At 36.4% G+C, this 15,035-nt stretch overlaps 3 protein-coding genes across 3 annotated transcripts; 2 read left to right on the top strand and 1 right to left on the bottom strand.

Annotated features, from left to right (window-relative positions):
- Positions 1–7,061: 7,061 nt before the first annotated feature.
- Positions 7,062–9,011, top strand: CBG23284 (the record flags this gene model as incomplete). The annotated part of the gene is made up of 4 exons (XM_002636543.1): positions 7,062–7,158; positions 7,800–7,942; positions 7,987–8,141; positions 8,831–9,011. 4 exons carry the CDS (start codon positions 7,062–7,064, stop codon positions 9,009–9,011), a joined length of 576 nt encoding a protein of 191 aa, XP_002636589.1.
- Positions 9,012–10,958: 1,947 nt separating this feature from the next.
- Positions 10,959–13,519, top strand: CBG23285 (the record flags this gene model as incomplete). The annotated part of the gene is made up of 8 exons (XM_045237489.1): positions 10,959–11,020; positions 11,073–11,347; positions 11,393–11,604; positions 12,339–12,745; positions 12,807–12,847; positions 12,969–13,014; positions 13,073–13,255; positions 13,306–13,519. The coding sequence occupies 8 exons, from the start codon at positions 10,959–10,961 to the stop codon at positions 13,517–13,519; spliced, it is 1,440 nt and encodes a 479-aa protein (XP_045097794.1).
- Positions 13,520–13,847: 328 nt separating this feature from the next.
- Positions 13,848–14,544, bottom strand: CBG23286 (the record flags this gene model as incomplete). Its single annotated transcript, XM_002636545.2, has 3 exons — positions 13,848–13,931; positions 14,315–14,423; positions 14,474–14,544. The coding sequence occupies 3 exons, from the start codon at positions 14,542–14,544 to the stop codon at positions 13,848–13,850; spliced, it is 264 nt and encodes an 87-aa protein (XP_002636591.2).
- Between the last annotated feature and the right edge of the window lie 491 nt (positions 14,545–15,035).

Below are 15,035 nucleotides of genomic sequence, written 5' to 3'. Positions count from 1 at the left end.
CAATCAAAAGAAGCAACGAAGAACTACTTGTATCGATTTCCATCTACCGTAGTCTTTGTAGATGAAACGTCATCCGAGATGACGCATCATGAGGTATTCTAGCCGGCACATCCATATCGCTTATTGGTTTGATGTCGAATTACACGCTCATTAAACTGAGTGAGTGGTTTTGTGTATAGGAGAGGAAAAGCTCTTTGTGGTAGTCGTCCCCTCTTCCAGTATCCAATATCTACCTGGTTTGCCTTTAGGATGTAGAAGCAGATGCAGTCATCCACAAAACTCATGATGGGGCTCAAACAAAAAGAAAATGGGGATCTTTACTCGCTGTGTTTCATCATCACCATTCCAGATGGTTGTTCAATTTTCAACCCTTCATCTTCATCTTCTCTTTTAACCATCATCGTCACTAATTCGTATCACAGCAGAAAACACCCCCAGCCAACCCCATTAAGAAGTGGAGTGTGAGGGGGAAGGAGGCGAATATACGGTAGATCAGAAGACGATGAATCAAGAATAGTAGAAGAATCCGAATCTGAATCCATTAGGCACACCGATTTATCGACACCTTCCTCCTCTTGTTTATTCTGTGACCGGTGTGTCTAATCGGTCGAAAACGAATACAATACCATCTTGATAGGGTGATTAGCTGATCAAAACTGTTTGAAGAGAGGGTGTGATAAATCTTGGTTTTTCAGAATTCATTTTGTTAAAGTGACAAAAAGTAATGCGATAGGTAGTGGGATCACAATGGTCGAGTTCTGTGAACGCTCAATCTTATCTAATGTCATGGATATTGTGACATGGATATGACATGGATATTGATAAAAGGATTTTTAAAGATAACAAGATAGTTTAGGTAGATCATAGAAATAGTAGATAGATATTTGTGCTGACCATACTTGCTAAACCCCAGGACAGGGCCAGGGTAAAACTTTTTCCGTCTCGCCTGCCTGGTTGCCTTTTTTCTGTTGATATTGAACGATTGTTTGTTAAAGTTATCATTTTGAATTTTCGGAGCACCATGAAATTCAGCCCAGGTTCCCCAAAGACCCGGGCCGGTAAAAACTGTAGGGCACTAAAAAATTTCTACCGAATACACATTTCGAGTCTTTTGCAGATTTTCTGATTCTGCTCCAAACATCGTATCGTTATTCTAGAAGTCTGGTTTCGGGGAAAAATGACTTCCACTACGAAATCCAACTTTTTTATGCTATCAAAAGACGACGTTTCCTTGTGAGAAGAGGTCAGATGATCCTCTTCTTTTCTTTTCTCAAGAATCTCAGGTTTGGGAAGCATTGTGTATGTCTATTCAAACCGTTTCTAATAGATACCAATTAGTTGACACCTTGTCTCCTTTTCTCTCGACGGGAGAGCAAAACGCTCAATCGGAAGACACGGATCGTGTCCTCGAATGCAATTATTGGAATGCCCTTTCCCCCCCCCCCCCCCCCCTGTGAAATCATTGGGGAAGGGGGGGGGGGCGATTTGTTTGATACCTGACACACGGCTATTATCTCTATTATGTTTAGAGGGTATATGTACTTGTATGTGTATGCAGTACATCCAGTTTTGATTTCACACTTTTAATTGCCGTCGGGTATGTGTGCTTCCTGAAATTCGATACATCGATACATACAACACTTTTGCGGTCATTTTAGAACAATAAAAACGGTAACAAGGGATAGGTAACTAGCAGAAGAAAATGAGCAGATGGAATGTCCAAAAATAGGGGGATAGAGATTAAGATACAGTGTCGTAAGCGAGACGACTTACGCAATCAGTGAGAACATACGGTGAGCAAAGGTGCTTATTACGGTATTGGTTCTGCATTATATTTCGATATGCATGGGTCCTTCGACACGCTCTTTCAAAGAACACCTTCTGCTACTACTACTGCTCCAATTAAGGAACGGCTCACAGATGGCAACAGCCGAAGAAAAACAAATGAGAGGTCGAATAAAGAGAGATAGCAATAATGAAAGGTACCTGGGAATATTTAAATAGGTAGCTTCAAATAAACATAAAGCGGTGAAATCAATGTTATACGAAAAAGTTAATTTAACCCTCCGGAGTTCTTGTGAAGTTGATTAGTTTAAAAAATATTGGGTTTATATAAAATTTCCATATAAACACACGATTCCGTAATAAATCTACTATAAAAAATCAACATCAGGACATTTTAGGAAACATTGTTTTAGTTTTGATACTGGTTGCCAAACCTAATAGTTTGCTTTAGATTTAGAATTAAACATTTTTAGTCTGGCAAAATGACATTTGTGGTTTCAATTTTTTAAATTTTCAAAGAGTTTCTGATTTCCAATTATCCTTATACATGATTTTTAATCTGACTGAATAATCTACTGTTATCATCAGTAATCCGTTCCACACTTTATCGCCTCCACTCTGTAAACTAATGCGTAAGTTTTCCTAGATCAATCTGACTGATAGTCTTCCTTGTCACCTTCCACCCATCCACTACCATGTAACTCCTAATGAGATGATCACTAGATTATCTCTCTCTCATCCTCTCATTGCTATTGGGTGTCCTCGTATTGGCGCATGTCCAATTTCACGCCTCATCTCCTTCGTGTGACTATCCGAACTTCTTTGTTTCTCTTTCAATTTGACTATATCTCTCATTTTGGGATGCGAAAGTTTGTTTTATTCATGTCATCTCATCCGGATGAGAGCTCCAGAAGTAACAGGGGGTCACTACGTGTCATGTATAGTTAGTTGGATTCGAATAATGGGTGTGAAGTGCTTCGTCACAGCACGATACCGTAACCAATCGACGACATGAGGTGTCAATTGTTGTGTGCTGTCTCAAGATACTAGGTGTGAAGAATACTACGGTGTCAACACGTGGCCAGTGTATATACAAATATTCATCCGATATAAAGTCCTGTATTACAGAAATTCAATTCACGGGGTATCTGGAACACTGGTTGGTCTTGAACGGTCGACTGAAAGATCTCACCGATTTCTATGTTGTCGTCAACTGTTTTCACAATCGTCTGCATAACTCATTTTTGAATTTTCTGAAAGTTTTGCCGACTAACTAGGGAAGGTTGTAACTGGGATGTGACACTTTGAAATGCTTTTTCGGATGGAAAGAAAAATTTGAATTTTTAAAAGAAAGTTTTTTCAGTCAAATTTGAGACATGTTCCTATTGAAACTGATAGCTCTTCAGCACAAACAAACAAATTTGATGAAGACTTGTTATCAGCTTTCGAATGATGATGGTTTCATCTTGAAGTTTCACACTCCAACTACAACATTCCCTAGTAATTAATCCGAGCTGTGAGTTCGTTTTTAACTACGTTAACAGCTGTTCACTAAAAAAAAAAAATACCTATCAATGATAAAGATTTGAAAATTTTCAGACTGATAGAAAAATATTTAACCACTTTTTCAAAAAGCAAAGAGTTGGAAGACTTTCAAGAAAAATCTTTGAGTTTCCCTACTTATACTTTCAATGCATACTTTCAATATGATAATTTTCAGGCGATCGTTAAAGTGTTCCCTTTTAAAGAGTCATTATAATAATGACTGGAATGCTGACCCAAGATTTTTCACTCAAGTGAAGTGAATTCTGGAAGAATAATATCAACACAAACAGCTCCCAGTTATTACTTTTCCTTATTTTTTTTCTCAAAAGTATTGTGAGAAATTTGGAAAGTGTTTTCTAGCTTTTTTCTTTCTCGGTTTTTTGCCATATTTGCGATTCCTAGTCCGGGTTGTCAGTGAAGATTTTCAATCAGTTTTTGGAGTTTTAGTGAAAGAAAGTTTTCCAAATTTGAGCAATGCGTCAAAAATGGTGCTACTTGTGAGGTTCGGAATGCGCCTAACTTTTTATATAAACGAACAGCGATTAACAAGTTTAGAACCTAAATGTTAGGTTTTAAAAACTTCGTTAACAGTTAATCAAATTTTCTACAACTTATTATTCTGGTAGAAAAAATCGGAGATGTGGAAGAGAAACGCCGATCGCCGATAATCCCACAACAACGGAATCCCCTTTTAAAAGTAGCCTAAAAATATTCCTATTGTCAGGATTTATTTTCTCGTTTTATACTACTTTTAAATGTTTTTTCTGCTACTTTCCTCTAGAAAAGTTGGAAAATCATAATTGTGATAGTGACAGAATCGACTGAAAACGCACAAAAACGGGAAAATGAATCCTGAAAATAAACATATTTTCAGGTTACGGTAGTTGTCGTTGTCCGACTTTCGGCCATGGCCACCGGCGTTTCTCGCCCAGAGCTTCGATTTTTTTTCTCCACCATAATATCTCTTTTTTTTCATTTTAGTCTGGACCACCCTAATCCTACTAATCCTTTAAACGACCCAAATCAAATTATAACTGCCACGTCACAGGACCTCTCCTTCTATTGCTCATCTTCGTCATCGTTTTCTGTCACAGAATTTTCGAAAAGTGCGAACATGGACCCAATTCAATTGTTTCGCTTTCTCGCCTTTTTTTCCTTCCTCCTCCTCTTCCTACATCCCCCAAAGAGTTGTCTTTTGTTTGAAACTGGGTCTCTGCAGAATTTTTTTTTTCTACAACACAAGTTTTGTGTCTTTTCTTGGAGCATTTTCATTGGTTGCAACAAAAAGAAAAAACACTATTACCACACGACATTGCATAAATGACCCTAGTCTTTTCAGAACAAAAAAATGGAGGAGGGTCGTTTTATTTGTGACAAAAAACTCTCTGTCTTTCTTCATCTCCATTCATCTTTTATCCGTCTCGGACTGGGCCCAGCTCCTCCTCTCAGAATTTTATTAGTTCATCTCCACGATAAACTTGAACATTTTCGGAGGGTTTTATCTTCGTCACCACAGAAGAGTTTTTGCGCTTTACGCACGAATCCATCCTAAATTACACGATTTACACTTCCAGACACAGACACATTTCTTTTTTTCTTCTTCTTTTTTTTTCATTTGAAAAGTTTGTGTATCATCCCCTATTTCAGAATCCAAATCCAAAATAACACGTGCGTCCTATATAAATAAACATTTCTTCGTCCGTTTCCCCCAACGCCTTCTACTTCTACTTTTTCTTGTGATACCCTCGGAGAAAAAAATTTAATTTAAAGTTTTTCATCCTCTCGCCCCCGATAGTCAACACCTAGCATTTCACAAGACCAGCAGAACAAGAAGCTCACAATTTTTTCAGATCTCATCCTTCATTCATGGAGTCCTTGTTCCTGTTTTTAGTCTCTTCTCGGAATACCTTTTTGTCCATCTGGTCATTAAAAACTAGTTTTATAACTTTCATTTACCCTTGGGACCATATAAAACGGATATATTTCTAGAATAAAGTGACAAAATGAGTGACATGTCGAGACACCACCACTTGTAGTATTAAAATTGAATATTCTACAATTGTAGTCTTGTTGCCCCCCCCCCCCCCCCCCAAAAGCATTCATTTTTTCAAAGTGTCCATAGAATATTCTAGATCTTGCAGACTATACAGCGATTCTTCTATTTTAGAGCTCTTCTTTTGGTCAACTTTGACCTCAGTTTGAAGATCATTCAAGTAATTATTGTTACGAAACTATTTTAATGGTCATTGCTAGGTCATAGGATACTTAATTTTGGTCTGAAATTTTGATCACTTGGGTTTTAAGCAACTTTGTTTTGTTAATAATTGCATTTTATAGAATCTAAGCCATGGCCATGGGGATTTAGAAAATTAGCTTTAGTCTCTAGAAATATTTTTCAGTCTAGAATTGTGCTAAACATCTCTTGCTAACAGTCTCGTCTCACAAAAGGTTTAAATATTTTGGATATTTTTGAAAGTTTTGAATACCGTAAAATCTGTATTAGAAAGGCCCTTTAATAAATAGGTCCCTCTAATAGAAGGGCCCTCCGAGGGTTCTGGGAACAATAGAAGGGGCGGCCCTTCTAATACAGGTTTTCTCGTACCTGTCAGTTCTACTGATGTTTTTGAAAAATTAATTTTTAGTGCTTTCCAGAGATGTCCGCAATAACTTTTTGAGAAACGTAATCCGGAATAAAATATTTTTCATGCAAACCGGAGAAAAATTAATTTCTCGGAATACGGAGTACAGAACACAGAATCTGGAATTCAGACATCACGACTAAAAATTCGAAAAAACACACGACGCTATTGTTTTTTGCGTTGTTTCTATTGAAACCTAGATATAATCATGACCTAGATAAAAAAATAACTTGAGTTTACAAATTTGAGTCATGACCTAAGTTTGGATTTTTCGGTCATGACCTAGATTTCAATTTTCAGGTCGTGACCTCGATTTCCAAAATTAGGCTATGGTCTAAACTTTTAAAATTAGGTCATGACCTAGATTTGGATTTTTCGGTCATGACTCGTGATCTAGATTTCAAAATTTAGGCCGATCGATTTGATCTTCAAGCAATGCTTTCCCATCAAAAAGCAAAAAACACTAAAACTTCCTGGTCCCAATTTATCCAACTCGAATTGCGAATCAATTACCTATATCCATGCCTCCTTTATGCTCTTTTCCAGAGCCTGAAAAAGACGAAATTGTCCGAATCGAGTCATCATGGTCATAAAACCTAGGCGCACATTTATTTTATGACTTCTTCTGCTTCTCCCTTTACGTAGAAGGCCCTGCCCCCATCTCCATTTCTCTCCCTCATTCCTTCTTCATGGGACACCATCGAGTGCCCGCACTTTTCCAATGAATCTCTTCACACATCTGTGTGTGCAAATATATCGAACTTCCGAAACCAGAAGTTTTCTTCTTTCCTATTTTTCTTTTCGGCCTCACTTTTAGGGATATGTTCCGTATACACTTGACCCTCGAATGGCTTAGATCATTTGAAACCAAAAAGAAAGGAGGGCTTATCAACTTTTCGGCGACCCTTATTTGTCTTCTTCTTTTTTCTTTTTATTTTTCTTCTACTTTTTCTCCTTTTTTCTTATTTTCCCCCTTCTTCCACCATTTCGTTCCTCTTACTTTTTTGGACACCGAACAGATTTTAAGAGCCGATAGCCCTGATCCACAGGGGACCGATTCCGACAACCCAAGTTCATTTTCTCTGCATCAGTATGTCACGCTTCTACTCCACTTCGCATCACATTCAATCCACATCCACATCTACTACGATGACGGCTTCTAGTGCAACTGGTGCTCCAGATGTTAACGGTACGTTTTCCAGGAGTCGAGGAACTTCTTTGGACCAAACGAAGCCATCAGATAAAAAACTAGCGGGCGACTAAAAAACTAAAATTCGAGTTCATTACTTTTCGAACTTCTGCAGGCTAAAAAGGAAATAGGAAAAGAACTACTTGCTGGTTTTTTTCTCTTCTTTCTCAACTCAACCAATTTCCTTGCGGCTCTAATAGTTCTTGGGATACCGTAGTCAAAAGTTGATTCAAAATTTCACTTCTCACTTGGTCAACCAAAACTTCCTGTAAAATCTAAAAAATGAAAAAGTGGACGAAACTTGAGAACTTCACTAATTTGAATAATCTCCGCTTACTCCCCCACTCCATGTAAACTGATCTACATTTTCTATTTTTATGATAATTTGGGGGAAAAATATAGAAATATAAATCACATGACCCCATTCTGTTATTATTTTTCATCCGGTTTTTTAATAACAAAATACTTAATGGTAGATTTTGTTTGTAGAAGACATGAAGATTTGAGTTCAAAGTTTGCTTGTAAATGTGATAAAAAGAAACAGAAAGAAAAAACCGGACGAAGAATGACAGAGTGTCTTGTTCCAATGATAACAATCGGAAAGATTGGGAACAAACAAAATGTACTGATCTTTGTTCCAGGTGGCCATTGTGCATCTCCGTATCTACGTCGTATTCGAATTCCAAAGTTGAATACATTTCGCCATCATTTAGAAGAGGATGAAGATGACGATGAATGGTTTGAAATGCAGATGGCAAAGAATGAATTGATCCGATTACGAATGGTCAGAAGAGCCTTTCTTATTGGTTTTACACATTTTTGTTTCAGAATGAACTGAAGAACAATCGACTGAAAGATCGTACAAACAACAACAATGGGGAATCGAAGAATGTGAAAACGTCGAAAAGTTTCAGTTTGAGTTCAACAGCAAACCATGGAAAGACAAAACAAAACAAAGAACGATCAGATGATGTGGAACCTCGGTAATAAGTGGCATGATCTTTGTTTAATAGGATTTCGGATGATGACAAAAAAGTATATCCTGTGGGGGAAGGTACTAGAAGATTCCAAAGTTTCAGAGTGCGACACCGATCATTGGTCACATGAAATGTTTGAACTACACTTACTGTAAACACTAATAGAATTACCGCCGTTATTTTCAACTTCGAGCCAATTTATCTCGGTTCCTGTAAAAAATATAAAAAAGCAATCAACTGACAAAATACTTTTGATATTATGATAAACATTTTGTCAGTTGATCACTTTCTGATATCTTCTGAAGGAAATGAAATATATGGGCTCAAAATAGACGGAGTTTATAGCCATCTAAAAAAATGAGCAGGTCTCCGGCAGATATCACGGGCAACGTAATTTTTCTTCGGTAGACGTCACTGTAAAAGTCTCTAAAAAGTTGATCAAAGTTTCTCATCTGCCACCGTATCATTCTCCCTCTATAGAGTAATTCTAGACATTTCTCATAATCACAACAGTGAATTATTTCTGAAATCAACAACACACATCTCTCCCTCCCCAAAATATGATTTTATTTTTGGATGAACTCGTTCAAAATTGTGAGTGAATACAATAACAAATTATCTAGAAACGCTCCCATTAAAACAATTACTCACTGCCTCCTATTTTTGTTCCACAAAACTTTGACTCATTTTTGCAGTAACGGCAACAGCAGATGCCTCCGTTCATCGAAAGAAGAGAACAAGAAAAGTGGAGAGGATATGATTGAGACGCACGCATCAATGCAAAGATGTCTCTGGTTCCATCCAAAGCATCTTTTCAATATGTCTCCACAGCCGGAGCCAACTTTGAAGGCGAAAACGATTTCCGATAGATTCTGAATGCATTCAGAATCTATTCTTCTGACTTCTCATGCCCTTTTCCTTGAAACGACCAACTCATTTTTGACTTGATCTGATTGACTAATATTTTTTCATTTTTCGAAAAAAAAACAATATTTATAACCATGTCTCATTCTTTTTGTCCTCCGCCTCTCTCTTCCTTTTTTATGTCTTAAAATCAAAGTCTATCAAAATAATAAACTCGTATATTTTGAATCTCCGCACCCCTGTTCTTCGGTATATATACACCCTTGTCATTAGACGACGTCGCCCTCCTTATAGTTTCGAAAACAGAAGAATGAACAATTTGAATGATATATATATATATATATATATACATTTTTTTTTTTTTTTTTTTAATCAATTTGATGTCAATTCCGTCTCTGGCTGGAACGACTGAAATGCAGAAAACTGACCCTCTTTCAACCATATCGGGGCAAACAAAAAAGAACGCAAAGAAGCTTCTGCCCCCCTCATCCATTTACTTCTTTTTCTTCTTTTCTTTCTTTTTTTTGCTTCTTCCAATTCTCACTTTCGATCATTTATCATTCCGTGTCAACATCTACATGACATGATGTCTGAAGCGGTTAGAAAAAAGAAGTACGATTTTATTATTTTCAACACATTTTTCGGAAGTCACTCTGAAAATATTCGTGTTTGCTCGAATACTACTCGTACTAGGTTCGGTTGTTTACCGCATTTTTCTGTTCCTACCTGAAAAATATATGCGTTCTGTTTGTGTCCTTTGAGAGGGGATGACCTCCAGTTATTCTTTTCAACACTCCCACCAGTGCCTCTCACTTTTTTTTACAGTTTGCATTTCGAATTGCCCTCTCTTTTTAATCTATTCGACAGATTTCTTTTTTATGTTTTGCACTTTTAGTACCCATCTGCTTATAAAAACTGTGCAATGTAACATGAAATAACTCCAAATCAAAAATTTCAACCTTTTTGAAAAGTACCTTTAGAAGCACCATCGATTATAATTTAAAATAGGATAAATAGTTCTTGAACACATATTCTTCGACAAAAATTACTATATCTGGTTTTGGTTTCTAACCTCGTTTCCAGTATATATATATATATATATATACCAATTGGTATTTAGAGTTTTTTTTTTGGACTTTTAAGGACGTCTCCTTGATTTTGAGAATATAAAAAAGCTCAAAGCACCGAAAAAACTCTGGAGGACCAAACAATCTAACTGGGAGGACGAAAAATAAATGAGGATCAAGAAATTCCAAGTTCCAAAATGAGCCCAACATTCAAATAAAAATTGCTCGACTCTCGATTTCGAGACATCCTCTTTTCGCAAAAACATTTATCAGCTGAGCTTTGCGAAAAAAAATGTCTGATTCGTAGAATTTCCTATCATACGACCATATGGTCCAAACAATATTCCAGGTGATGAATCATTCGGATTCTGACCGGAAAAACAAAAATTGATACATTCTTTTCTCAAGTTCCCATCATTACTAATAACAAACACCAAATTCCATACCAAATTTCATATGTCCGGATGTCCGCGCCTTTTCACCGACTTAAGGTTAACCAATTCAGCTTAAACCTAGACAGGTGAATCAGAATTTTTTATTCAACTACAAATCAGAAATCACTCATTTTTCTCATCAAGTGCTGAAACGCTTTTCAATTACAAAATATAGTGTTTTTTGTAGACGGAAACCGCCCGCCCTTATAATCATGCACTCTTTTTTTCTAATATTATTTTTTCCATATTAAAATAATTGATGATTTTTTTTGCTTCTTATCACTCAAATTCTCTCCGGTTAATCCAATCGAGCTCTCTTTCCTCTTTGCTCTGTCACCTTTTTCTTATCACTTTTTTTCACTATTTTATTCAATCAGAAATAGTTCAGATTGTGCAATTACAATTAATAATTCTGAAACTATAAAGACAGTTTCTGGATGCTTCAATAATTAGGAACAATGCACCCATCTGCTGATTTCGATACAGGATCACTGAAATCGTATACGGTTTCGAATTCTCGGTTAGTTTCGTGATTTTTCGTTATGTTTTCCAAATTTTAATTGTCATTTCAGCACAAATCTAGATGTTCGAAAATCTAACTGGACATCATTATGGTTTGCAAATCTTATTCAATATTTTTGTGGACTTCAAGGATCTTTATATTTTACATCGATGTGGCCATATCTTTTAAAACTGGACCCATCGGCTCAACTTCCATTTTTTGGTATTATTCTCGCTAGTTTTAGTATTGGACAAGCGGTTGGATCTCCGATCTTTGGAACATGGACCCAGAAAACGGAAGCTTTCAAAGTTCCAGTTGCAACCGGTCTTGTATTTTGTGCGCTAGGTTAGTTTACAAGATTCCACAAATAGGATAGTTCCTTTTTTTAAGGTAACATTCTTTATGGAATTCTTCCAACAATTAATTGGGAATCTCAATGGTTAATGTTGATTTCTCGAGTTTTGATTGGATTTGGAGCTGGAAATCTGTCTGCTCTCCGAGCTTACGTATCTGCATGTTCCACTTTGGAAGACAGAAATACAGCAGTTTCGCTTGCTACTGGAAGTCAGGTCACTGGAATGCTCACTGGGCCAATTTTACAGGTGAGACACCATGAATCAATAAAAAGGTTAACTTGCTTATCAGTTTATCAGTAGTCGAAAAATATAAATTTTGAAAAAAAAAATCAAGTATACATGTTTTATGGGAGTCAACTGAATGATTTTTTGAACCTGTGGAAGTAAATTTCAAAAATGTTGTTGATAGTTTTTTTTTTCAAAACAATTTTTCGGAAGAGTTCGAATACAGGTACAATATGACCTGCATTAAAAGGAATATTTAATAGAAAAGCCCCCTAATAGAAAGGCCCTTATAATAGAGGGGGTCCTTTTCAAAATGTGTTGTTCGAAATCAAAATTTCTGTCCGCTTTCAGTGAAAAACATTCTAGTAATCCCATAACTTTACAGAAGTTGGTTGAAACACATTTTTCGCTCAAAACATTGATAAGTTTCGGTAATATTTTGATAAGTTTCGGTTAGTGTCGGTTATATTTATTTACCAGCCATCTGCTTGGCGCGCCTTCGGCGCTTCAACCAGCTGGCTGGTGCGTCTTCGGCGCGATTTAGCCCAGTTTTTTTACTGGTTCGTCGCTTCGCTTTTCACGTTTTTTTAAAGAGTCACGTAAATCTATATTTAATTTTCAAATTTTTCAAAAGCGGACAGAGTGACACGGGGACCAACAGACATCTCTAGCGTTTTATATATAAGGAAGATCTTCAGTAACTTTGAAAAAACTAACAAGCAAAATTTCATCAAACTTTGAGAAAAAAATTCCAGACTGCCTTTGCGTTCATTGGAGATGGAGTTCGTGTGTTCAACACATTCGATCTTGACGCCTACACTTCTCCAGCTTTCACTCTTGCCATCGTCCTTACTATCATGTCTGTTATGATATTTTTCTATTTTTCCGAAGATTACGCTGGAGTTATCGATGAGAAGAAAGAAGATTCAGATGTGATCATTCCTCCGTTCAACCGCCAGGCTGCTGTTGTATGCATCTTTTTATGGTTTGTAATCCAAACCATCGCTGTGAACATCGAATCTCTTTGCTCTGTATTCACAATCGCAATGTACAACTGGACGTCACATCAAGCTATTGTTTATGGAGGATATATTGAGACTTGTTCTTGTGCAATTTCAGTTTCTCAGTATTTGGTGATCGGATTTACAAGAATTGGAAAGATGTGAGTATTAGAACTTTTAATTTAGAGAAGTATTAGAGAAAAATGAATTGATGATTTTCAGTGACAAAAGAATACAAATTGTTTTTGGATGTGTCGTCTTCTGTGTCTACTACATTGTTCTCCTTCCATGGCCATTCTATCCAGAATCGCTACATTACAATCCCAATGGTAAATAAATATTTCAAAAATGTTTAAATTATTTTAATCTTCTTCTAATCTTCAGTTACCGATGGAGCTTGTACCTACGACTGGTGTCAATATGTTCCAAAGTAAGCGGAAAATAGATTTCCGCATAATTTTTAATCTTCTTAACGACTTGAATTCCAGAATCCCATTTGTTGCTTACATTCTCGTCTACACTCTGTGCTTTGGAATTGCTTTCCCATATATCGGAAACTCGATCGGAACACTATTCTCAGAAGTTTTAGGGCCAAGGCAGCAGGGAACGATGCAAGGAATTTTTGCTCTTTTTGGAAGTGTTGGAAGATGTTTAGCTCCTTTGGTGACGACGTGAGTTCTGATTCAAAAAACTGTTTGTGGACCTGAATTCCTATGTTCAGATTCTTCTTCAACTCCTCTGGATACACCTGGATTAGTGTTGAAATGCTGACATTCCTAATAATCGGAGCTCTTTCTACGATTATTTCCTGGAAAGTTATGATTCCACTGCAGCTGATTCAAACGAAAAACAGTTCTGGATCTGTTAGTAGTAGTAATAATAATAATAATAATAATAATAATAATAATAATAATAATAATAACGACAAAGTGTGATAGGTTTTTTCTTCTTCTCTCATTTTTGCCTTATTTATCATTGTTTCCGGGTATTTTCTCATCAAAGATGATGACTCAAATTGAAACATATTGCGCTAATAAATACGGTTTAGTATTGATAATTGTCATCTTTTTTGGAGCATTTTACATAGAACACAAGTGTTTTTTGAAATATCAAATCTCAGAAAAAGGCTTTTTCTTGTTTAAAAATAGATTTGTAGTCTTCATATTTTGATTTCCCGATCTTCAATCTTTTACGTATTTAAAGTAACATGGATTTCTTTAAAGTTTATGTACATTAATCGTCAGTCATCACATTATCATGGTTTTAAGCAACTGAATAGCGGACGTGGCCTCGTGTTCCCTTCGTCGAGATCGCTCTTCTATTGAAGTTGTCGATCGTTTCGTGCTCCTGGAAAAATGGAAATTTTGAGAATTCTTTTAAGATAGCACCACCAAACTCTAAATACAAATACCGTAAACTGTCTAATATAATGACCCCTTTAACTTTGAGCCAATGTATCTCAGTTTCTGTCAAAGATATAAAAAAGTTGTCAACTGTCATAATGTTTGTGTTACTATGATAAACGTTTTGTCAGTTAACAACTTTTTGATATCTTTTAAAGGAATCTAGATAATTGAGCTCAAACAAGGACGGCTTCTGGCCATTCTATTAGAGTGTTAATTTAATGTAATTTATTGAAGGGTACGGTACCTCTGTACCCCTCAGTGAGTCATTGTAATTTAAATTGGGCTAAATTTACTTTTTTAGGATTATTGGAGAATCAAACTCACTTTATCTGCAGTTTCCGGGAATTTTTTCGAATAATTATAACAAATTTTGACTGCAATAACCAGGAAGGCGACACAAATGATGCAAATTATTCCAGCAAGAATCCAATCTCTGTAAAATTGAGCAAATTTTCTCAATTTTCTCGAAAGGTATGCACTCACAATTGGCCATTAGCTTCCTCATCAGCCGCTTCGTCCTGTCCATTGAGTACGAGTTCTGTCAGTTTATCCATTCGTGTGTCTTCTGAATCCGCGACTCGGAATATGTGTGGAGAATGAATGAGGTCCGAATAGTGAGCACGATGTCTGGTCGTCAGTGCGGAGGCTGAAAAGAGAAGGAATTCTAGACGAGAGGTTTCCCACGCTTTTTGGGATAACAATCACAAGTGTAAGGTGCATGATGTGAAGGTTCCCCGAGTACCATGGTGGGAGAAAACGGAAATGAGCTATTCATAGTATGAATAGATGAATATATTGAGAGATCTTTCATATATCAGTGGGATCAGTTTGAGCAGTAAAACGTGCGAGAACTTGAGTTATAGCTCGTTGAGTAACACAGACAAACATGTGAGATATGTAACAATCTCATAATCCAAACGGGGTTTTTTTGCTGCTTGACTCTCTTTTTTCGAAAAATAAAGTATTGAATCAGCAATTGAATTCTATCATCATCTTGTCAAGAAGTTTTGAAACTTGATAGAAATATATTTTGACATAAATCTTT

This window comes from Caenorhabditis briggsae (genome assembly GCF_000004555.2).
Source record: "Caenorhabditis briggsae complete genome, chrV, whole genome shotgun sequence".
In the NCBI taxonomy this organism is placed as follows: domain Eukaryota; kingdom Metazoa; phylum Nematoda; class Chromadorea; order Rhabditida; family Rhabditidae; genus Caenorhabditis; species Caenorhabditis briggsae.
The sequence above is the reverse complement of the archived record's forward strand: the minus strand, read 5'-3'. Positions and strand labels throughout refer to the sequence as shown.